Source organism: Hippocampus zosterae, chromosome 2 (assembly GCF_025434085.1).
Source record: "Hippocampus zosterae strain Florida chromosome 2, ASM2543408v3, whole genome shotgun sequence".
Taxonomy (NCBI): Eukaryota; Metazoa; Chordata; class Actinopteri; order Syngnathiformes; family Syngnathidae; genus Hippocampus; species Hippocampus zosterae.
In genome coordinates this window covers 36,275,232-36,299,589 of record NC_067452.1, presented here as the reverse complement: position 1 = coordinate 36,299,589, position 24,358 = coordinate 36,275,232, and the positions used below count along the sequence as shown (strand labels likewise).

The following is a 24,358-nucleotide window of genomic DNA, read 5'->3' as shown; positions in this document are numbered from 1 at the left end:
AAAATATGAAAAGTCCACACGGGAGCTGAGATTTGAACTCCAGATTCTCAAAACTGTGTAGGCGTGCTGCCTCCATTTCAACGACATCAGAGAATAGCAACATAAAGCAAATGTCAACACTGCCTCCCTGCGAGTCCAGGATCTTGGTGCAGTCAATATACGTCTAAAGTTCAAGATGATGCAGTGCAAAACATGACCAATTACCAAAATGTCTTCCAAGTCAGTCGAACCAATAAAAATGGAAACATTACATACTCATGAATTATTTGTTTAATACTTTTTATTCACGATTACTGTATTAGAGACTGCAGTTGCGTTTTGTTGCCGCTACATGCCAAATCGCTAGAGAGCGCTGAGTCGACATTTAGGTTCGATTTATTAGCGGCGTAAAAGAAGAAAACCCGGAAGTAGTTGGCGAGTGTTCTCCCATGTACACATTTTTCACGATATGATGGACTCTTTAAATAAAAACAACGCCAAAAATAGGGGTTTACAAGACACTAAGCCTGATGCCCGAGAAGAGGAGGGCAAAGAGTTCTGTCCTGGTTACCAAGACGTCGATGCTTTCGTTAAAGTAAGTGGTGGTGTGTGTGTTAGACGAAACAAGGAGTTACGTACGAGTCGATAGTAGCAACGTGGATGTCCGTTAGCTCATTTGTTGGTTCAGTCCAATTTCAGTCATAGACATTTTAAAATAGAAATAGTACTACGACTTCGGCTGTCGTCGATCCATCGAAGTCGCGATCCACTCTTTAAATAATTTAACAATAATTAATTATCAAGTAATCAAGAAAATATGTTATTCAAAATTCTCCATTGAAAACTATATTATTTTAAAGCTCACAACACATACTTACATTTTCAAGGTGCCTTGTCAACACCTGAGGATGAACATGACAACTGTATCGAAAAAAAAGAAAATAGTACGATGAAAAACCGCAATTACACACAATACGCCTTTTTTAAATAACCCACTTCTGCATCTAGACTCACCACTTGAGAATCCCTGGTGTACAGGAACTGTTGCACACTTACTACTACTGTACTGTTTTGGGAAAAGTTCGTGGATGGTTATGGAACCCCACCTCCTCCCAAATCACTTGTGCTCCAAATATCAAGAAAAATATTAAAACATTGCTGCAATGCATTTTATATATGTACAACAGATTTGAAACCCTTGTCATTTATTGTCATTGACTGTTTTGTTATTTGGCCAAGGGGAAACAGTTTCGTTGGCTACATCATTGGAGTTGTAGCTGCATTCTTACTTTTATAGCTTGATGCAAAAACATCCTTGAGTTTCTTAAGTGACATTATTCTGATCATGTTTTTTATGTCTGTTATGTCTCCTTTTGGCAGTATGGGTTGGGTGCAGTGTTGTTGGCCACCAAAGCATCTGGCAGCTTGCCTCAAGCTGGGGATGAATTTGATTTCTATCGCAGCTTCCCCGGTTTCCAGGAATTCTGTGAAGTTCAAGGGGATCAGCTCTTGCTCTGGTGAGTTTACAATATCAAGCATGATGATTAAAATTGTGGATGTCGATGGGTCACGCGCTTGGTACTGTGACTGATAGTAAAGGATTTTAAGTCTTATTCCCCTGAATCCATTTAAGTCTATCTGTGACAATACTTTTGCATACGTAATAAATGAGTTAAGCCACATTTAAGTAGCCGGAAATTAAAATGGGACTGTTGATTTATTGCCTTATAGTCTCTTATTGATGTCAAAAACAATTCAGTACTTTTGAAGAGGCGTCTAAATCCTGACATGTATCTCTGCATTAGCATGAGTCAGATCATGCGGCATCACAGCTGCCGATCTCGCATTAGAGACCGTGATAAGCTCACCGGGTTGGAGGAGCGGTTTGACTTGGTCGTGGACTCCAACGATGTTATCCTGGAGAAAGTGGTATTTGCTACAATTTTTCGGTGCCGTGGATTGATTCCAAAAAAGCATGACACAAATCAACTGGAGAAATGAAATCCATTTTCCCAGGGGAATCTTCTGGATGAGGCCGATGGCGTGAACAGGAGCCAGCAGCCGGTCATGCCCGAAGGCTTTCAGCCTCCCAAGATTGTCGTTTCCAGCTGGAATCGCAAGGTTGGCTGATTCGCCGCTCGTCGTCCAGATCCTGTGTCTTTTGCCTCTCATCTGAGCTAAAGCGATGCTTGTATCGATCAGAGTTCAGGCTCTGGACGTCGCTCCGAGACGTTCAGACTGCTCCAAGCCAAGAATATCCCGAGGCCTCAGCTGAAATTCAAGGAAAAAATTGACAACAGCAATACGCCATTTATTGCCAAGATTTTCATCAAGCCCAACGCGCTCAAACCACTTCCGTCATGTAAGATGTTGTTCACATTATAGATGTCATCCCTTGAGAGATACTTGGACAAAAATGTTTCATAACCCTCATAAGCGGTCCTATCAACCCGCTGAAGTGTGGTGACATTTCGTCTGTTCCAGTCTTTCAGACTTTTAACATTTCTGACTAGTTCTCTTGATTCTTCTATTTTATTGTGGACAGATTTCACCACGAAACAATTCCGTAAAGAGAAGCCGGAAGATCTGGATGTCCCGCCAGCACTGGCTGACTTGATTTACCAGCAGCGAACGCAAGAACACATCGAAGACATGTAAGGACTTTACTGTCATGGAATATCTTGCTTTTTTTTTCTGAGCCTCTTAAACTTTTTCCCTTATAGGTTTGTACATCCTTACCAGTTTGAATTGGATCACCTGACAGTGCCTGATAGCCTTCTGTCCAAGACGGAGCCTCAGGTAGGCTCCCAAAGCCTTTTGGGCCATGTTCTGATAAAAAAAAAAAATCTGCACTTTGGGCCACGGGCAAATGTTTAAAAAAAACAGAAGAATTGACAAAATATGACTATCGTATCATGACGTTTGGATATTGTTACAGCCCTAATAAACACCTGTTTAAAATTCCACTCGTGTGGATGGAGGAAATATGCGTGTCCATTTAATCATACTTCTAGTATGGTCTCAACGACAGCTGCCTACATTTGCAGATGTACAAACCAATAGAAGAGACAAACTGCTCCTTCGTTGAGACACTGGAGGAACTGGTGGCTCTGAATGAGAAGCTCATCGAGGTGTCTGAATTTGCGGTGGACCTGGAGGTACATACGATTCCAGTTTCCCACACAATCTATACCAGTCATCGTCCAGGTCTGGCATCGGTGCCAGTTTGCCAACTGACTAATCCGGATCTCCTTGACAGCACCATTCATACAGGAGCTTCCTGGGAGTCACCTGTCTGATGCAGATCTCCACCAGAGAGCAGGACTTCATAATTGACACCTTGGCGCTCCGCAGTGAGATGTACATCCTGAATGAGGCCTTCACCAACCCATCTATCGTCAAAGTATTGCAATTGCTTCACTTATTCTTTTTTTTTTTTTAATGGCGTTATGTTTGCAGCTTCACTCTTCAAATAGGGAAGATTCATCAAGATGACATCCTAATAATTATATTACTGATTTCTGGCTACCTATTTCAGGGTTACCGCTGTCATTATTTGAGATTCAGTTCTCCATATGTGGCACATTATATTTTTGAAACTGACGGTACAGAGTATACAGTATTTTGGTGTTCCACTTTATTTCATTTCAATGCTTGCATCCTTCTTATGGCGGCGTACATGTCAGCCATAGTAGCTCAACAGTCTTTGACGACCAAAATAGCCTGAAAATGATCTATTGGTGCGGCCCGGTAGTCCAGTGGTTAGCACGTCGGCTTCACAGTGCAGAGGTACCGGGTTCGATTCCAGCTCCGGCCTCCCTGTGTGGAGTTTGCATGTTCTCCCCCGGGCCTGCTTGGGTTTTCTCCTGGTGCTCCGGTTTCCTCCCACATTCCAAAAATATGCATGGCAGGCCTATTGAACACTCTAAATTGTCCCTAGGTGTGAGTGTGAGCGTGGATGGTTGTTTGTCTATGCGTGCCCTGCGATTGGCTGGCAACCGATTCAGGGTGTCCCCCGCCTACTGCCCGGAGACGGCTGGGATAGGCTCCAGCACCCCCCGTGACCCTAGTGAGGATCAAGCGGTACGGAAGATGAATGAATGATCTATTGGTAGGGCAAAGCGCGAACCGTCTTATTTCATAGTTTCTTTTCTTCTCGGAGCGTAGTGTCCAGGAGTCACGATGTAAAAGGTGTGTGTATGTTTGTGTTGATTGAATGCAACCCGATCTTGAATTGATTTCATTCTCTGTGTGGCCCTCAGGTATTTCACGGAGCAGACTCGGACATCGAGTGGCTCCAGAGGGATTTCGGCTTGTATGTGGTCAACTTGTTCGACACGCACCAGGCCAGTCGAGTGTTAAACCTGGCCCGACATTCGCTCGACCACCTGCTCAAGCACTACTGCGGCGTGAATTCAGATAAACGCTATCAGCTTGCCGATTGGAGGATCCGGTATCATGCCATTTTTCAGTCGGATCCGATTCTGTGGATGTTGCGGTTGCAATATGCTCAAACCGTGAACTTGACTCCATAGGCCCCTGCCAGACGAGATGGCACTCTATGCACGCAGTGACACCCACTATCTCCTTTACATCTACGATCGTATGAAGGCGCAGCTCTTGGACTCCAACAACGGCCAGACTGGTCTGCTGCAGAGTGTCTGGAGAAAGAGCAAAGACGTTTCACTGAAAGTTTGTACAACTCTTGACTCGTCACTCCCAAGAGATTGAAATGCCACCCTGATTTTGTCTTCTTTACTCCTTGTCTTCTCTTTCTTAAATATTTCTCCTAATTCTCACTGTGTTCCTTTCGCCCACTCAGAAATATGTCAAGCCAATATTCACAGAGGAATCCTATCTGGAGGTGCAGAGGAAGCAGAAAAGGTCTTTGAACACCCAACAGCTCACTGCCTTCAGACTACTCTACGCCTGGAGGGACAAGCTAGCTCGGCAGGAAGATGAAAGCACCGGGTAGGGTGTTTGGGAAGGGATCTCAACTGCTTCAGACAGGTTTTCGCAGCCCACGTGTTCAGCGAAAATCTCAGTGTACTGTTCTCAAACACGGTTGATGTTTGTGTTTTTTTTTTTTAGATATGTCTTGCCCACCCACATGATGATCAAGATATCTGAGGAGCTGCCCAAGTAAGTTGACTCAGTCTCCCGCTTGAACAATCGTCCATCTGTTCAGTCAATTCTCACCACTTCGTGCCTGACTTTTGTGTTTTATTCATAAACTCAACATAGCGTTTTGTTATTTTCCTACTCAGAGAGCCTCAGGGCATCATTGCCTGCTGTAACCCCGTCCCCCCGCTGGTACGCCAGCAGGTCAATGAGCTACATTTGTTAGTGCAAGAGGCTCGAGAAATGCCTCTCCTCAAGGTAAGAAGCGCTCTAACCCTCTTCCGCTATTGCCCTCCTTATTTTTCACCATTTTGAGTTTCTGCATGCAGGCTGAAATTGCAATTCAAAGAAGAAAAGGACTCACGCCAGTAAAGAAGGTGAGAATCCCGACAGTCAAAACAGCTATTTTCCTGCAGTAAACGCTGAATGTTTACCATTACGATTTTTTTGTTCATTTTTTTTCAGCCACAGGTTACATTGTTTGGTCCTCACGATACATCCAGGGCCCCTGAGTGCATTGAATCTCACATTTCTGCTGATGGTGAGCTGAACAGTATAAATGTTGATGTTTATTAGGCGTTAGCAGACTGCGATGCACATGTTGAAGCAACAGATGGCCAACAAAAAGCCCTCCTCATCCTCAGGCCATGTCAGCCAAAAGAGGTCTGGAAAAAAGTCATTACCAGAAAAGGCAGACTTGCAAAAAAAAAAGGGGAGATTAAGGAAAAGTGGAACGTTTAAAATATTGATGAGTCAATATCACACTTGAATAAAAAGATTAATTAAAAAATATATACTGTATCTTTCCATCCTGCTTATCCACATTCGGATTACGAGTTTGTTGGAGCCTGTACCATCTGACTGGTTGCAAGTAAATCACGCATCCGTGCGTGGTACATTTAGATTTTTCAACTATCTTGACATGATTTTGGGGGGAGTGTGGGAACATGCTAGCATTCCTGTGGAAAACAAGAAGCGCAGGGGGGGGATCACTTCGGAGGAGAGACCCTGTGCTAAAATTCGATTCTTATGCCTCAAAACCGTTAGGCAGACATACTGGCCCCATGCTGACTTAAGTTAAACTTTTTGAGAGAGCATAAAATGCCATGCCAAATGTAACTGTAATGATGACATTAATTTACAATTGTAGAGTAGGCCTAAGCGTTCATCAAAACTAACATGCAAACTCCACGCAGGAAGGCCGGAGCTGGAACCAAACCCGGTTCCTCTACACTTGTGAGGTCGATGCGCTCATCACTCCACCACCGGGCCGCACCACTGCGCTATAGGCAAATGCAGAAAAAAAAATTAAATAATGATTCAATTTAGTTGTATTGCACGTACAAATTTACATTGATAGACATTGTACCGCAATCAACGATGAAAAACAAACGTTTAGTAGCAAAAGGTATTGAATGTAAAAGTTAAATATAACTGAAATGTACTCGGGCAGGTAGAAAGGGGGCCCTGCTGACAAGAACCTTGAGAATCACTGACTCCAACCATTCATATGTCAATTCTTTTCCCTCCTCAGAACTGCCTGTGAAACAAGGAGTGCTCTTCTCTGATGATGACCACAAATCCGACGATTTTGAGAAAATACGTGGTCTTGTGGCACCTGCCAAAATTACATTGTTTGAGGTAACCTTAAGCTCTACTCAAAATGTTTTAACGATGTAGCCAAGGCAGCTGGCTTGACAGATGTTTGCCTTTTTTGCAGGAGCCAGAAACAAAAGAAATCCAACAGTCCCTTTCTGTGGCTCAAGTGAAAGCTCGGCGAATTATTGAGTCCTTTGAAAACCCTTTCAGAATGGTAAGAGTTGACCATACACCAGCCCCAAAGAACAATTTGTATACCATGGTACCCGAGGGGTACCCGAGTCCTGTCCTCGAGAGCCCCTACTGGGCCTGTTTTACATCCTTTCCTCCTGCAACACACCCGATTCAAATGATCACAATGGATAGCAGCAGGCTTCTGATCAGTTTGATCAGGTGTGTTGCAGGAGGGAAACTTTCGTAAAACAGGCAAGTTTTTGGGGCTCTAGAGGACTAGAGTTGGGAACCCCTGATCTAAACCAAAGCACGATATTTTGTTGTTCTTGTGTGATTTCAGTACCTGCCTCCCAGTGGTGTGCATGTCAATGAGAATGCAAAGTTAGACCCTGCTTCAAAGTTATTTGAGGTACTGCACTCCGCTCTTACATGCAGCTGTACTTTGAAAAAAATGAAACCAAAAAGAATTAACACACAAACCTGAGCAAACTCTTATTTTTCAGGTCAGTAAAAAATGGAAACTGCGGAGTATGGAACAGCAGCAGAGGGAGTTGGAGTCAGCAAAGAAAAGAAAGGAGGAAGCCAAACAGCAAGCAAAGAAGGCGGCAGGTAACGTCATGGAATATGATGGTTCAATGGGTGGATGAAAGGTCTTCAATTGCAATTAAAGTGTGAACGGTTGGCCTACTATGGAAACAAATGTAAATAAGATGTGGGCATAACCTGCAGTGCATTTTTTTTGTTTTGTTTTTTTCAAATATGCACCAAAAGTAGACAGGGACATCAGCATGCAATGAAGACTCAGTAACTTCCACAAACAACGCAGGCTCCTCCCTAACATACAAAGACCTTAGATGATGTTCATATTGTTGGTGTACACCCCCCCCCCCCCCACCTCCTCCCAAAAAAAAGCATCACGTGGAACAGGGTTTGCAGAAGTAAACATGGTCCGGGATATTGGGGTTCATCTTTTTATCACCTCTTGTTGACAGAGGAGCAATGCGGGAGGAGGTAGAAATATTTTGGGGAAATGAAGCAAACGTGCCTCGATCTCTTCACTCCTCTGAGATGTCTTGTCGACAAAAGACGACGTCACGTCACTGCCGCACACAATAAAGGAACCGTCTGCTAAATTACTACTATCGCCACATAGGCCAACTTTATGCTTTATGTTTCAAGTGGAATTACATTCAAGTAAAATACAAAGACAACAATGTTCCTCAAAAAATTGCCCCTCCTGCTCCGAGCGCAAATTGGGCTGCTGATGGAGGACACTATAGGCCTAATGTGGTACGGATGAGTTGTTACACTGCAGACGCATTGCATTCATTCATTCATTCATCTTCCGTGCCGCTTGATCCTCACTAGGGTCGCGGGGGGTGCTGGAGCCTATCCCAGCTGTCTCCGGGCAGTAGGCGGGGGACACCCTGAATCGGTTGCCAGCCAATCGCAGGGCACACATAGACAAACAATCATCCACGCTCACACCTAGGGACAATTTAGAGTGTTCAATCAGCCTGCCATGCATATTTTTGGAATGTGGGAGGAAACCGGAGCACCCGGAGAAAACCCACGCAGGCCCGGGGAGAACATGCAAACTATTGCATTCATATCCAATTTATATTCACATTCAAAAGAGTCCCAGATCAGATTTGGAAAAATCTGAATTTTGCTCTTTACACTGCATGTACAAAACAGATATGTGTAACATATAAGCAACAAAAAAAATAGATATATATATCTCAATGGAGCTGCAGTGTGAAAATAGCTTTCGTCTCTCCTCAATTTGCTGCACACCAGTTCCTACTTTGAGGGCTTTGCTGCCATCTTGTGGCACCATAGAGTGATGAAGAGCACAAAAACAAATCGGCAAGTTTTTCAGCAAATAGCTACTGCTAGGTTGCATGGAAAACCCAAATTGATGAATTCAGAAACAAAGGATACACTGGCTTTCACTGCACAAGTAATTCAGAAATCCATTTTCCCTACTTCCACTTTAATACCACTCATTCTAATCCAAATGCCATTTTATTGTTTTCATCAGAAGAAAGACAGAAGGCTAAACAAAGCTACCAAGAGTCCCTGCAGAATGTGGCCACTGTGCGCCAGCAAGCCGCTGTGAGTACTTTCACGCTTGTTTTTTTTTATTTTTTAAATCTGTTCAATTCCACTAAACAGACACCCTTGCACTATCGGTGACCCTTTTAGAAAACACTTTCTAAACCTCCCCACAATTTTCCTGACACATGGCTTATTTAAGTGCCCACTAATACATTTGATGTCTCACAAAGGTGAACTTTTTTCTAGAACGGTAATTTTCGACTAAGACGTAAACGGCACACTAGTGCGCCGTAAGAGATCATCGGGGGGTGCTGCAGGCAAGCCAATGTTCCTTCATTTGTGCAAAAATTATTATTATTATTATTATTATTATTATATTTTTAAAATCCAAATATATGATTGTTCATCCAACTACCGTAATGTATGTGACACCCTTCCACCTCGGGCAGAACAAACCTGTCAATACACCTGTTGCCATTCAGAGAACAGAATAAGCCCCTGCTCCCTGTGAGCATATTAGCTTTATGTTCAATTAAACAGGGCCAGATTTCACAATTACATCAATTTGTAACATCTGAGCTAATGTCGTCAAGTTTTGGTTGTTTTTTTTTGGGGGGGGGCTCCTTTTAAGTGCTTTTAGAAAGGCCTTTGGTCCACCTTCACTCTACAGTGCAATGAACAGTTTCTCCATTAGTGTGTAAGCACTGAGCCATCAATCACTTGCGCGCAAACACACATGCACATGTTCTGGTTTAATATTGGTGGAAATGTTCTACCTGCTAAAGAAACATTCAATAAAAGAGATGTGGTTAGAAAAAAACTGCTCTCACTGTGAAGCCCCGTTGATTTACTAAGTACAGACTGAATTGCTTCCACGAGTCCCTTTGTAACCCAAAACGGTCATAAATTTAGGTATGTTTCCCATTGAGATGCAATTAGTCCGTTTCAATCCCAAAACTAAAATTAAAAAGAAATAAAACACGTAAAAATATATTTATTGCTCATTAACTTTAAGGAGAGGGAAAAGAGGAGGACTTCTTCACCCCCTACAGTGAAAAAGTATTTCACAATAACGTGGAGACTTTCTGTTTCACTTATTCAGTCTGTGATTCACTTCTTTTCATTGAGTCTGTTTCTTTTGTAATTCAGTGGTTGATTTTGTAGATCTTTTTTTCTGCAGAAAAGAAAATTAAAATAAATAAAGTGGGGGGGTCACATGGTTATTAAAACGATTAATTAATTACCGGAGACAAATTCCTTGTGTGTAAGCACACTCCATTTAGAGAAGGCAGTGGCGTGGGCGCGGCTGCCTGTGTCATCTGTGATTGGCTAAACGTATCCAACGTGGATTTCATCCACAACATGCATGGACGTCTATTTTGGCTTGATGACACCGACGTTAACAGTTCGTTACTGAAAGAGACGTCACAGTCGAATAAACAACGTACACATGAAGGATAGTATCATCATTGATGATTGGATGAATGAGGGTGTAGAACTTCTGCCTACATATGCAATGGCTTTTCGCCTTTTCATTTTACAGCAATGCCTTATGTACAGTATGTTGACGCTTACACAACTATTCATGTATCGAAAAGAATACATGAATAGAGGTCTTTTTTTTTCTCCGAAGGTTTTGTGCATATAACTCAAATTGTTCGTAAATGTGAGTGTTAGTAAGTTGAGGTTCCACTGTACTTTTGACTCTCATACATAGTGTAGTGATAATAATCTTGTCTTTCCCATTTGATCAGGAATGTGCAAAAGAAGATGGAAAGAAACGCGAGAGGGACTCCAGTGAGCCTGGAGAGTCGACTCCCAAGCTGAGTAAGAAACTGAAGTCTGCAGACAAAAAAAAGCTCAAAGCTCCTCCTCAAGAGAGCTTCACGCCGTTTGACTACAGCCAATCAGACCTCAAAGTATTTTCCGGTATGTTGCTTTATATAAATATGAACAATAATTTTACTGCCAAGTTTGTACTACTCAATATATAATTGCGGGTTTTTTTTGTTTATTTGTTTTTTAATACAGATGTGAAATCAAAGGACAAGTCACAGTTTGATCCAAACAGACAATCCTATGACCCTAAGAAAAAGGTATGTTTTTTTTAATTGTTTAATACAAATGTAAATAAAATGGTGTACTTGTTTCTTAGTGCTGAGTGGATTTTTTTTCTCGTCTTACAGAAAACAGCAGGTGGGAAAAAGAGCAATCCAGGGGCTGGAAATAGAAGTATGTCATACCTAGCAGGAACCTCAAACAGGTAAATACATGTGATTTTGTAAATATTATATATTTTCCCCTCATCACTTAAGTATTATTTCATCTTATTCTTTACAGAGGATTTCGCCACAACTGGCCCAAAAGATAGATACACTATTTATCTTCAAGCGCTGGGATTTTATCTTTGTTTTATTTCAAAAATGCAACCTTTATTTTTTTTTTCCATCTATGGTGAACAGCAGTGCGCCATTAAAGATGATGTTATTAAAAAGGGATTGGTTGTCAATTTATTATGAAAATATATTTCAACTACGGTAACTTTTAGAAACTGCTGAGAGAACTCAAACGTTGTGACCAATGTTTCCAAACTGGGAGGACTGGTGTTACCAGCAGGATGATGCTCCTCGCCACATAGCTCGACCGATCAAGGTGTGCATGAAGGACCACCAAGCCAAATATTGACTGGCTAACACACCTTCTTCCACGTTTAGGATGTCTCGCAGGTGACATATAGCAGACTTCAAACTGGACTTTTTTGGGGGAATGGATTTCTTTGAGAAATGGCTTTCATCTTGTTACTCTTCTATAAATGTCAAAACGGTGCTGTGTGTGGCCAATAGTTGTCCTATGGGGATATTTCCCCACCTCAGCTATGGGTACCTGTAGTTCATCCAGAGTGATGAACTGCATCTCTCGTCAGTAGTCTCCTTGTTTGGGCCAAATACTTTGGTAAGTCGCTGTCGGTGACTTGAGCCAGGTTGTTGTTTGGCTGTGACCTTTTCTCATGCCATGCCCTTCCCAATCTTTGGCACACTTAGAAGTTGAATCCTGCTCAGCCTGAGGAGTCACACATTGGCTGTGTCCAAATTCACAGGCTGCGGCCTCCAAAGGCTGCGTTTTGGGATGTGTTGTTTTGGCGGCATGACATCACTTCTGGCATGACTCGACCACATGTGGTTTCCAAATCCTCGAAAGACATTTCGAAAGACTCGGTCCTTTGACGCCTTCAAAGGTTGCTGCTCATGTGGCCTCCGTGGACCACATTTGGACAGGCTTTTTTTAAATTTGGACCCCGAAAATGATCAAGTTGCGATGCAAGTGACGTCATGTGGCAGAAAATGCAGCATTGGAAGGACCCAGCCTGTGAATTTGAACACAACCCTCATGACATGGGCTGGGCAAAGTCTCCACCCTGAGTGAACACGGTTTCAGATGAGACCAGGAATGATTTTGGACATTGCAGACCGTTTTCCTGCATCTGGCATAAGAAAGGCTCCACCATTGTGTACTTGATCTTTTTGCAATCCATTCACTCCCAAAGATGTAGTTAAAACGCTTTTCAGACCCCACACACCATTTTTGGGGGTAAAAAATAGTCTGAAAACGACTGGCACTGAATGACTTAAATAATTCAACTGAGAATAAACAGTCGAACTCAGTACTTCTTAACCTTGTTAGAGGTACCAAACCCAACCAGTTCATATGCACTTTCTCCGAACCATTCATTCGTGAAAAATAAAAATGTGGGTTTTTTTGGGGTGTTTTTTTTAACAAATTCAAGACATTAAAAACTGAAAAAAAGTAAACACAACTAGTATAAGTACAAAGCATACTGTATATTTTTTAACTGTGCACAAAATGAAACAGCCAGTGATGGCCAGGCTGGCATGTCAGAACTAATTGACATGTTGAGTCGGGTGTGTCTTAACCTCCATGTCAGAGGCTCCGTCGAACCCCTGAGACAATCACCGAACCCCTAGGGTTCGATCAAACTACAGACCAAGGACTCAAGGCTGTCTGAAATTGTTGGCGGCCATCCCTCCAAAACAAACAACGCTATCTGGGCTTTCCTCTGGATGGAAGTTTGCTTGTGGCGATATACATTTGTGTATGTTGAGGGGGTGCCCTTTTTTATATTGTAAATTTGAACAACTTTAACCGTACAGCACTTTGAGTTGTATTTTTATGTATGAAAAGTGTTCTATAAATAACGTTTGATTGATTGATATACGTTTGTGAGCTTCAAACAACAAAGCGTGTGATGGAAAAGTGGTTAGAACTGCATGACTGTCCGTGTTTTATGTTATGTGTTGTGTTTATTATTTTACTTGATGTTAACTGTTTTGTAAAGCGCTTTGTTACAGCTGCCGCTGTTGTGAAAGCGCTATATAAATCAGCATGTATTGTATTGTATTGTAATTGTATTGAGTCAAACAGTACTGTAACACGAATAATTTTTCCACACCTCCCTGGTCAAAACCGCGCAGCCGCACTGGCTCCCCCACCGTACGAGAGCCTCGCGTGGTCTTAGGGGCGGTGCTTGGTGGTGGGTGACACGTCAAGCAAACTATGGTAAGAACCCTCGTCTCGTCGCATCCCATTGGATCGCTCAACTGTGAGGCGTGACGTCAGGCGTCTGCTATTCGTTCCGGGGCGAAGCAGCAAGTATGGCTGTCAGTCATATCAAAAGTGTCAAAACGTAGTCGCGTGTCACGCTGGCTCGGTCATAAACACGTTTACCTGAGCGCGGAGGGCACCGGTATGGACAATATCACGGACGGCTGGTTTAAGGAGACGTGCACGTTATGGCCCGGTCAAGCCACGAGTCTCCAAGTAGAGGAGGTCCTCTATCACAAGAAGTCCAAATTTCAAGATGTGTTGGTGTTCAAGAGGTGCGTTCTTTACCGTTCCCGCACTTTGCTAACGCTGCTGCTAGCTCCTGGAGTGCTGCACTGCCAATGGGCTGTCTATTCTAAAACAACAAACCAGCACTTTCTTAAAATAAATACGATCGGTATTCTCATACGTGTTAAAAACTTTGTGATAGATTCAACTTCGGGGTGTGTACGTTCCAAAATATATTTTGTTACAGTTTAAGGTACAAATAACTGTTTAGTTCACCAAATTTGTGAAGGTTTATGGCAGTTTATTCCCCTGCAACCCTGTTAGCTGTGTAACATACTCGTTTCAGTAAAACGTACGGCAACGTCTTGGTATTGGATGGAGTGATCCAGTGCACGGAGAGGGATGAGTTTGCATATCAGGAAATGATTGCCAACCTTCCCCTGTACAGCCACCCCTGCCCCAAGAAGGTAGCACATGCATGTGAACAGTAATTGCATCTATTTCATGTCATATTGTTCTTTGACAATACTTGAGCATTGTACTGAGTACTAAGAGAAAGTCTGTGGTCACGTGTTTAAAGGTTCTCATTATTGGCGGTGGTGATGGTGGCGTGCTGAGAGAAGTGGTGAAGAATCCGCAGGTCGAGTCGGTGGTTCTCTGTGAGATTGATGAGGTGAGGGCAAATAACATCCAGCAAATATTTGCTCAAATCCACTCACCACATGCACACGTGATTCACTACAAAACAAAAGAGGAATATCTGGTTTTCAGGTGACATTTGACAGGTGACTGCAAAACAAACACACTCCCTATTCTCAAACAACAACAAAAAAGCAATTCGAATTATTAATTTATCAAAATATACGGATCCCAGAAATCCACTATTTATCAAATTAAATACGATGATATTTTATGACCGGGTTGACTTTAAAATCGCCCAATTAGTGTACAAAGCACACGATGACCTGCTCTGCCAAAACATTCAGAGGTTTTTCTAAATTTGAGAAAGCAGCTATGAATTAAGAATCAACTTATTCAAAATTATTCAAAAAACTCAAAACAAGAACAAACATCAAGCAAAGAAGTGTATCTAGCAAAGGTGTTAATCTGTGGAATAATCTCCAAACGGACCTGAAAATGAGTAAATCGCTTGCTGAGTTCAAAAACAAATTCAAAAAAATAGTCCAAACATCCATCCATCCATCCATTTTCTGAACCGCTTAATCCTCACTAGGGTCGCGGGGGGTGCTGAAGCCTATCAACCTACATCAATCAGTTAAAATGATAAATTCTAAACTTTAAATATAATGATAAATCAGAACTAAGTTGATACATAGAGAAAGGTATTGAAATATCCATTATGAATACAAGAGAAAATTGACACAAGAGTGCCAGGGTGTGGCTGTATATAATCCTGATACAAACCAAAAGTTGTAAAAATATCACGGTTAAGGGTAAAGTATGAGCCTTAATGGAGACTTCTTTCTTCTTACTTTTTTATTTTCTGATTGATATAAAAATGATTTAGTAGATATAAACACATAACGGGGTAGGACTAGATAAGTTTTTTACTTCTTCCTACTCCCTTGAACATAATAACTATGTTGAATGAAGACTGATTTCTTTCTTTTTACTTTTTTATCTACCTTATTTTCTGTCAAATTATTACTGTATATGTTTTATGTTCAATAAACAAACTCAAAACATTTATGGTTGAACCTAAAATATGAAGTAACCTTGACAGGTGAACTTATTTGGAAATGTTTTAAACTTGTGACTGCACGTCACTTGTACTTTTTGCACACGTTGCTGTTCTCCAATAGGAAGCTGAGCAGCAAATTGCACAAACGTTTTTACCGAGGAATAAATCAACATGTTTCCTCATTCAATTCCAAGCGGTTATTTAAAAACTCCTCTCCATCCTGGTGCTCACATGATGAGACAATGTCAACACCAAATATCTGCTTAACATTACCCTCACATTTGCAAAGCTCTGAACAGGATGTTCTAACAAAGAAATGCTCTTTGAAACTTCACCCGAAAAGTCAAATATCCACCACTTTTTGTGAGTCGTGTACGCTCACTGCAACTGCCACGTTTGTGTCGCGTGCGTAGGACGTCATTGATGTCTCAAAGAAGTTCCTCCCAGGCATGGCCAAAGGTTTCTTCAGTCCAAAGCTCACCCTGCACGTTGGAGATGGCTTCGAGTTTATGAAGCAAAACCAAAATGCCTTTGACGTCATCATTACCGACTCATCGGACCCTGTCGGTAAGTGCATCAACGTCTCCCTTCATGATGTGTTTGTGGGGAAGGATCCACTTCCTGCAGTGCCTCATCTGACTATATGTACTCTCACATTGTCGGAGTATACATTGTACAGTGGTACCTCTACTTACGAACGTCTCTTCATATGAAATTTTCAAGTTAACAAAACACCTCATCAGGAAAATAGTGCCTCGAGCTACGAAAGAAAATTCAAGATACGAAAGGTAAAAATACATTATGGGTTGCAGCTCGCAGCTCCGAGTTTCCTGAACGCAACATACTTACAGCTGTTCTGCCATTGGCTGTTACAGAGCATCTTCCTGGCATCTCATTGGCTAAGAAGGACCTCTGCCGTATGTGTGTAGATAGATAGATTGGTGTCGATGCAACGTCGTCGTCATTCGCCCAGGAGGTTTTCCGATGAGATCCCGGATAAAAGCGGCTGAAATGAGTTTTCTCCGCAGGGTGTCCGGGCTCTCCCTTAGAGATAAGGTGAGAAGCTCAGTCATCCGGGAGGGGCTCAGAGTCGAGCCGCTTCTCCTCCACATCGAGAGGAGCCAGATGAGGTGGCTTGGGCATCTGATTCGGATGCCTCCTGAGCGCCTCCCCGGTGAGGTGTTCCGGTCATGTCCCACCGGGAGGTGACCCAGAGGAAGACCCAGGACACGCTGGAGAGACTATGTCACCCAGCTGGCCTGGGAACGACTCGGGATCCCCCGGGGAGAGCTGGACGAAGTAGCTAGGGAGAGGGAAGTCTGGGCTTCCCTGCTAAAGCTGTTGCCCCTGCGACCCGGCCCCGGATAAGCGGTAGATAATGGATGGATGGTTTTCCGATGGTTTTAAGTAAATGTGAATCCCCAGAAAAAGTGTTCACGAGTCAGGGGGTGGGGGGAAGGGGGGGCTCACTCTGCAGATGTTTGCCTTGGACATTTTCGACGGATTGTTAAAAGCGGACAAAAGCAGACGTTCTTTACAAAACGTCAGGCAAAAACCACTTTTGAGAGAGAAGATGGACTTAAGAGGGCAAAAAACGATGAGGAGGCAGTTAAAAGTTAAATGAGCATCATTTTTAGTCGTTACGCGATACTTTGTTTTTTACATTATACACTCTCGTTACTCTCATTGATTGTCCAATAATCAAATTTGTAACATTTGCAGCATTTTTATGCTTTAGAAAACAATTCTGTCCGAATTTTGGTGGGGCTTGGAACGGATTAGGGCATTTACATGGGAAATGCGTCTCTACCTACAACATTTTCTCGGTATGAAATTTCTTCCGGAACCAGTAATTTCGTAAATAGAGGTACCACAGTATATCCCCACCCCCCACACGCCCAACCTGCATTAATCGCAGCATGGTAATCCTGGAAGTGGGATTCCCCCATCTGCTGCCCCTTCATCATCGCCCAGTTGGGGGGGGGGGGGGGGGGGTTTAGATGAGCGGGATGTCGCTCATGTTTGTCAACTGCGTGCCCCTTTTAGACTCTTTAGTCAGTCAGCGTCAAACACATAAACAAGACTTGACTTGCCTGATTTTTAATGTGCTCATGTTCCAGGCCCTGCTGAGAGTTTATTCAAGGAGAGTTACTTTCAGCTGATGAAGACGGCATTGACAAAAGGCGGAATTCTCTGCTCCCAGGGTACTTTTTAATGCATTCCTTCTTGGAGCGTAAAACCAACATATGTGTAATCGGAAAATCAGTTTTGAATTTTTAAAAAAAAGTAAATAAGATAAGATATCCTTTATTCGTCCCACACTGGGGAAATTTACAGCCTCCAGCAGCAAGAATGTATGTAGAAAGGAGAAAGAGAAAAAAAAAACAACAACAAACATCTTTCAATTAAATACAATATGAACACAAATGGATAAATCGCAGTACTATTTACAATTTTCCTTCACATCATTTAATTATTATTATTATTATGATTGTTATTTTGTATTCATCAGCCTGACAGCAGTCGGTAGGAACGAGCGTCGGTATCTCTCCTTCTTGCAGCGCGGGTGTAACAGTCTCTGGCTGAAGGAGCTACCAAGTGCTGTCAGGGCGGGCTGGAGGGGGTGGGAGGGACTGGCCATCATAGCTTTTAGCTTAGTTAGCATCCTTCTGTTGCCCACCTCCTCCAGAGTGTCAAGGGAGCAACCCAGGACAGAACTGGCCTTCCTGACCAGTCGCTCCAGTCTCTTTCTGTCCCGGGCCGAGATGCTGCCTGACCAGCAGACAATGCCATAATGGATGGCCGAGGCCACCACCGAGTTATAGAACGTCTTAAGGAGTGACCCCTGAACCCCAAAAGACCTCAGTTTCCTGAGTAGGAAGAGTCGGCTCTGTCCTTTCCTAATCAGGGTGTCCGTGTTTGTAGACCAGTCCAGTTTGTCGTTCAGAAGAACACCAAGGTACTTGTAGGAGGTCACCCTCTCTATGTCCATACCCTGGATGTTCTTCGGTGCTGGTGAGGACTTTTTCCTGCAGAAATCCACAACCAACTCCTTAGTTTTCCTAGGGTTGATCTGGAGCAGATTCTGCTGGCACCAGTCCACAAAGTCCTGTAATGAGGCCAACAATCGCAGAGTCATCGGAGAACTTCTGAAGGTGGCAGTTTGGAGTGTCGTGTCTGAAGTCCGAGGTGTAGAGGATGAACAGTAATGGAGCCAGAACAGTCCCCTGCGGCGCTCCAGTGCTGCAGAGAAGCCGGTCCGACTCGCAGCTCTGCAATCTCACGTACTGCGGCCGATTTGTGAGGTAGTCTATGATCCATGCTGTGAGGTGGTGGTCCACTCCAGCGTTCTGCAGTTTGCCTCCCAGCAAATTGGGCTGGATGGTGTTGAAGGCACTGGAGAAATCAAAGAACATGATTCTCACAGTGCTCCCAGCCTTCTCCACCATCAAATCATCAAAAATCAAATCAAATAAATGCATCAAATCGAATTATTCCACTTAAAAATATTTTGAGATACGTATCGAATTGTTTTTTTATTGGCGAGATGTATCTTTGACAACAATCATTTCTATTGTCACACGACGATAAGGCATGCCAAATAGTGTTATGAAATGAAATGTTTGTTAATGAAATGACAGATTTATTTTTCTTCTCGCACAGATATTTCCTTTTAAGTTTTCCTCCTACTGATTGATGCCAAAAATCGTCCGAATTTTGAGGGATCAAAATAATCTAGCCTGAATCCTCTCAGATTCAGTGTGCGCGAACTGCTCCTGCGATGCTACATGCTGTACATTGCACACGCTCACATGCTCAAACAGATCATGTTGCCATGTGGACATGTGAGAGCAGCGAGGGGCCGCAGCACATTTGTCCGGGGGGAGGGGGGGGGGGCGTAGGAAATCCTCAAGGCTGGAGTCGTCATCCCATGTTACAAAATCCAGTTGAGTTATTTGAGATTTGTGTTTAATGATGGGTCACTGACCCTCGCTGCCAGGCTCCGGCCACATACTACGAGGAGAACATGCAATTTTGTGCCAAACACCTCTGCGGTGTACTTGGTTCAAGTTTCATTTTAAGTTTGTTGTGAAAAATGGCCGAAATGATCCTGAAAGCTAGAATGGCTGACCGTCTGTCTTTGTGTGCTTGGTTATTCGCTTCTTTTTTATTTTTTTAGATTTTTTGGGTGGTCATAATGGTCATGCCTAACCAAATTTCAATAAAAGCACGAACGTGAAACTGGTTCGGGTTGGTTTCAAGAATTTCCTGGTTTGGGGTGGGACCCTGAAGCCAGAGGGTGGGCATGATATGCTGCTCGTGCCAACTAAGCATCATTTTTCATTTGTGCATTTTTCTAAATGAAATGATCTGTCAACTTCTTTTCATTTTTTTCTCATTTTTTTTTATATGTAATGTATCCTGGATTTTAAATGATATCATTGTTTCGGATCATAGTTTGGTGGTGTTTTTTTATTTATTTTTTAAATATTCAGTACCGTACTAATAATATAAAGTACAGTTCAAAATATCTTCCCCCCCCCTAACTCCTCCAAATACAGTCATTGGACCCCAACTCCCGTCGTGTTTCACTAACTGCTAAGCCAATTAGAAGTCAAAGTTGACCTTTCTGTGTCCTTGAGTGTGACATTTGACTCAACTATGCCACAAGCACTGGTTCTTATTTTTTCAGACTGTTCTTGTCTTGTGCGCAGGAGAGTGTCAATGGCTGCATTTGGACCTGATCAAGGAAATGCAAACCTTCTGCAAAACCTTATTCCCAGTGGTGGACTACGCCTACGGCACCATCCCAACTTATCCCAGTGGCCAAATTGGATTCATGCTCTGCAGTAAGAACCCTGTAAGCGGTCCCCACCAAATAAAAGGGTTAAAGGTACACGCATGTTTGCTGTTTGCTTGTGACTGATTGGAGTCATTATTTCAGGAAACAGATTTCCAAAAGCCGGTGAAAGAATTGTCAAAAGGAGAACTGGAAAGCATGAACCTGAAATATTATAACACGGAGATTCACACAGCGTCATTCGTCCTTCCTGAGTTTGCAAGAAAGGTCAGTGTGCTTCACTGATGGGCGGTCATAGGAAAATATGAATAAACATTTAAGCATCTTGTTTAATTGATTATCTTGGAAAGCATCTAGAAACAAATCAGTGACATTACTTTTCAGGGTCTTTCAAGTCAAATATGTCTTGGCTGCCTAACGGGTATCGAACACTGGTCTAACCCCCGTTTTTCTCTCCATGGTGGCCGGCAGGTCCTCAAAGAAGCTTGATTGGCCACAGGAGAGCAGCGTGTGTGTCCTCCACCTGCTCCTCGGTCCACAGATGGACAAATACAGCTCCTCCTCCTCCCCCTCAGCACCGTTCAGCCCCCCCCTCTAAGGTGTAGCCTCCTCGAGATTTCAAGATGTGTGTGGGGCGAGGGTCCTCAGCACCGTTCAGCCCCCCCCTCTAAAGTGTAGCCTCCTCAAGATTTTAAGATGTGTGTGGGGTGAGGGGGCCAATGCCTCCCGTTTCTTTCCAACGTTCCAAGTCCTCAGCAACACCAGTGTTTATTTCCTCATGCGTTTCGTTACTCACTTTCCGAGCTTGTCTCATGAGCAACCGATGATGACGCCATCCAACCCTGACCTCACGCTCTAGGACCGTGCCGTTCAAATGGCATCGTATGATTGCATGTAACTGCAATGTGTCGTCGCATTTTTCAGCGGAAACGTGCTCTTCTCCTTGCGGCGTCGCCGCGTGCCGTCTGTATATGTTGAGAACACAAACACTTTCTCGTGAATTCCGAAAAGAGCACTGCTTTAGCGGGTGCTTTGTTTAATCTGGTTCTGTACGTTTTCACAATCAGTTCGAAAACACTACCTTTAAAAAGCCAACAACTGCTTGATGCTCTGCTTTAGTATGAATGATACGTTTCATATTTAGAAGGGAAGCTGCAACATTTGATGAAAAGTGATTATGCAATTACTGGGGGTTTGGCTAAAGGTAGGAAGCTTGTGCAGTACTGTCACGCCTTACTGTGAAATGCCGTTATATAACAGTGTGGTTGCTGTGAAGGAAAAAACACATTTTAAAAAAGTAAAACTCATTCATTGTAATAAATCTGTTTAAAAAGAAAAACATTTGTTGTGACTGAAATGTACAACACGTGAATAGATACGCTCATTCTATTTTCACTGGTCTGTGAAACGGGGCGTCTCGCAGCCATCAGCGATTCCCGGCCGATGAGCCATCCTCTTGGGTGCATGAAATTGTTAATGATCATCTTTGTTCAGCCATCTCTCGATTGGCAGACAGTAGAATTGTGTTGTTGGCCTAAATCCACTCTGCCGTTTCTTTAATAAAATAATATATTTGTGCTCAGTAAAACAAGGCCACATGTGTGGATATACAGTATATTTTGTGGCATCCATTCTCCATGAGATTTTGTGATATAAAATGTGGGCCTTGCAGTGCCGTTCCGTCAGGGCCAGCAAGGCCTTCTCTGCTGGCCTAAACATTCTCAGAAAAGTACATTTAATAAATTTACTTTTCTGAGAATAACAAATTTTATTTTCATAAATATGTAAACAAAATTATTCTCTGTATTCTTTACGTCATATTTCCACTTAGTCGAGTGGCTTTCAATGTTATTTTAAATAACATTTTTGTATCTTTGTCATTTTATTTCGTTACCATTAATACTAATGAAATAAACAAAAATGATTGGTTAAATCATATTTCGGATAGCTTGTGTTGCCAGGTAAATTAAACTTGCTCGGGGGTTAAACAGAGCAGGCCCCCGGTGCGCTGCAAATGAACGCGCACAGTCAACTTGCAATAGCCAATCAGATCACGAGTCTGCGTAGTGGGGCCAGCTAGGTTTTACGTCGACACTGGACTTGCACTTTCGGTGATTGGATTAGCACCTGTTAGAGGGAGCAGTTGCCGCATTTTGACCCAAAATGCCCGAAGGATAAGACGTTGATCTGGTTTCAGGACTACTTTCAACACAATTTTCAAGACGGACCTTCCACTGGATTTACCAATTTAAGTTGTTTTACCAAGGCAGCAAGGAAACATCAGCGCATGGCTGGGCACTTACAAGCTACGATGCGTTTAAAAACGTTTGGGGACACTCACGTAGGTCTGCAGCTCAGTGAAGAGGCAGGCACTACATTGGTGAGTAAATGAATTTTATTTTACATTTCTTGTTATTTTATTTCGTTAGTATTAATGATAACGAAATAAAATGACAAAGATACAAAAATGTTATTTAAAATAACATTGAAAGCCACTCGATAAATAACTCATTTATTATGGTAGAGTTTTTTGGAAATGATATTTCGACTAAGTGGAACGTAAAGAATAATAAATAAATCAGCTCACCTGCAATTTATAATGGCGCATTGTAGTCAGCTTCGTGCGCTAAAATTCATTCAATCTCAGCTGCTCAACATTTTCAGTTATTTGCTGTTGCATAGCCTATTCTCAAAATGCAAATGATCGGTTTACTTTATTTTCAAAGAATAGTTTGTTTTTGTTATTGTGTGGTTGGCGTCTTATATGAAACTGCGCAATTTATTGGACAGACTGGTTTATAATCATACGGTCAGATCACACAGCGTAATTTGGGTGCCATTTTATTTAGTATTTTTGACAATATCTGTAAATTTAGTTTCCTGCTCTTAATTGTGAATGCATATTTGATGGTTTTAAATGCTCCTGAAATTAAGTGCTGCCTGACGAGTCTATATTGTGTTCATGTACTGTATGTTGAAATGCACGGCGCGCTACTGGTGCCTCGGCTCAATAAAGTGGGGAAACACTCAAAGGGCACAGCAAATCCGACAAAGTGTCGATCAAGAAGTCCGGATATTTAGCTACTCGTGGCTTGTTTAATGTTAAACGTCATTTGTTCATTCCCTCTCACGAATCACCCGTCAATCACAGAACTGACAAAGACACAGACACCTCAGAATTCGTCTTGAGCCAACATTGCACATATTTCGGGTCCACGAAGTGTTCTGATAATGGAAGTTTGAATGAATTTTGCCTTCGTGGACCATCACAGTGGCTATGGAATAAAACAACCAACTTGCTGCGTTCAGCTTCAAGTGAAGAGGTGTCACAAAAATCGACCACATAGGACGTACAGCCATCTTTGAGAGCTCGGGTGTATTTGGACAGGATAAATACTCATAAACAATATTTTTTTAATACTTGAAATAGAAGGGGACTTAAAGTCTGAAGTTTACACAAGGAGAAAATGCAAACATAAAATTTCCATGGTGCGGTTGCTGCTCTTGGTTGTACTTTCACGTTCTGGACATTAGATGGCAGCCTTTAATTTGATGTTGTTTCAACATGTTTTGGCATGTTGGATAGGATTCCAACATTCATGACAAATATGAATTTCTGACTAAATTTGTTGAAGAAGGTGCTGTAAGTTGTTGCTTTCTTTTGTTGTTTTTCAAGACGTAGTTGCATGTTTGCATTGTACAGTATTTCTATCTATGCCAGCAGTCATCTGAGGTGTACAGGGTTACGAAAACAAAGCTCGGAAGAGGTCCTTTGAGATTGTGAGGAAAAATATGTTTTTAAACCAAATAAAATTAACAGAAAAAGCTATTGTGTAATATGAAAGCGTATTGCTGCCACACTTGGGGAAAAAAACACACACGAAACTTTAGTACGGAAGCGTATTTGCTGCCTTATCTTGCGAAAATGTTATAATTATCATGTAAAAATGTGACAGCCTGCTAATCACGTTAAAACGTGTCACGTTGAAACGGAATGGATAACGTGGCTCATTGAAACGAGTTGCGGATGTTCCATTTCATGCAAGTAGCAACAGAAGTTGACCCCCGCGAGG

At 42.5% G+C, this 24,358-nt stretch overlaps 2 protein-coding genes across 2 annotated transcripts; both read left to right on the top strand.

Moving 5' to 3' along the window:
- Nucleotides 1-382: 382 nt before the first annotated feature.
- exosc10 (exosome component 10) lies at nucleotides 383-11,432 on the top strand. Its single transcript, XM_052051061.1, has 25 exons — nucleotides 383-574; nucleotides 1,360-1,496; nucleotides 1,785-1,908; nucleotides 1,996-2,100; nucleotides 2,182-2,341; nucleotides 2,525-2,633; nucleotides 2,703-2,778; nucleotides 3,027-3,137; nucleotides 3,239-3,382; nucleotides 4,242-4,432; nucleotides 4,515-4,671; nucleotides 4,802-4,950; nucleotides 5,071-5,121; nucleotides 5,247-5,358; nucleotides 5,430-5,477; nucleotides 5,566-5,641; nucleotides 6,635-6,741; nucleotides 6,821-6,913; nucleotides 7,214-7,282; nucleotides 7,377-7,482; nucleotides 8,918-8,991; nucleotides 10,689-10,863; nucleotides 10,966-11,030; nucleotides 11,121-11,197; nucleotides 11,275-11,432. Exons 1-25 carry the CDS (start codon nucleotides 449-451, stop codon nucleotides 11,303-11,305), a joined length of 2,673 nt encoding a protein of 890 aa, XP_051907021.1. The 5' UTR covers nucleotides 383-448; the 3' UTR covers nucleotides 11,306-11,432.
- A 2,150-nt stretch (nucleotides 11,433-13,582) lies between these two features.
- Nucleotides 13,583-21,266, top strand: srm (spermidine synthase). Its single transcript, XM_052051692.1, has 8 exons — nucleotides 13,583-13,829; nucleotides 14,129-14,249; nucleotides 14,363-14,455; nucleotides 15,898-16,051; nucleotides 17,605-17,688; nucleotides 20,200-20,345; nucleotides 20,430-20,552; nucleotides 20,757-21,266. Exons 1-8 carry the CDS (start codon nucleotides 13,699-13,701, stop codon nucleotides 20,772-20,774), a joined length of 870 nt encoding a protein of 289 aa, XP_051907652.1. The 5' UTR covers nucleotides 13,583-13,698; the 3' UTR covers nucleotides 20,775-21,266.
- The last annotated feature ends 3,092 nt before the right edge of the window (nucleotides 21,267-24,358 follow it).

Coding starts and splice junctions, on each gene's coding strand:
- exosc10 (XM_052051061.1), top strand. CDS start 449: ATGATGGACTCTTTAAATAAAAACAACGCCAAAAATAGGGGTTTACAA. Junction 6,914..7,213: donor TTGAAAACCCTTTCAGAATG/GTAAGAGTTGAC, acceptor GTGTGATTTCAG/TACCTGCCTCCCAGTGGTGT. Junction 8,992..10,688: donor CTGTGCGCCAGCAAGCCGCT/GTGAGTACTTTC, acceptor CCATTTGATCAG/GAATGTGCAAAAGAAGATGG.
- srm (XM_052051692.1), top strand. CDS start 13,699: ATGGACAATATCACGGACGGCTGGTTTAAGGAGACGTGCACGTTATGG. Junction 14,250..14,362: donor GCCACCCCTGCCCCAAGAAG/GTAGCACATGCA, acceptor ACGTGTTTAAAG/GTTCTCATTATTGGCGGTGG. Junction 16,052..17,604: donor CGACTCATCGGACCCTGTCG/GTAAGTGCATCA, acceptor CTCATGTTCCAG/GCCCTGCTGAGAGTTTATTC.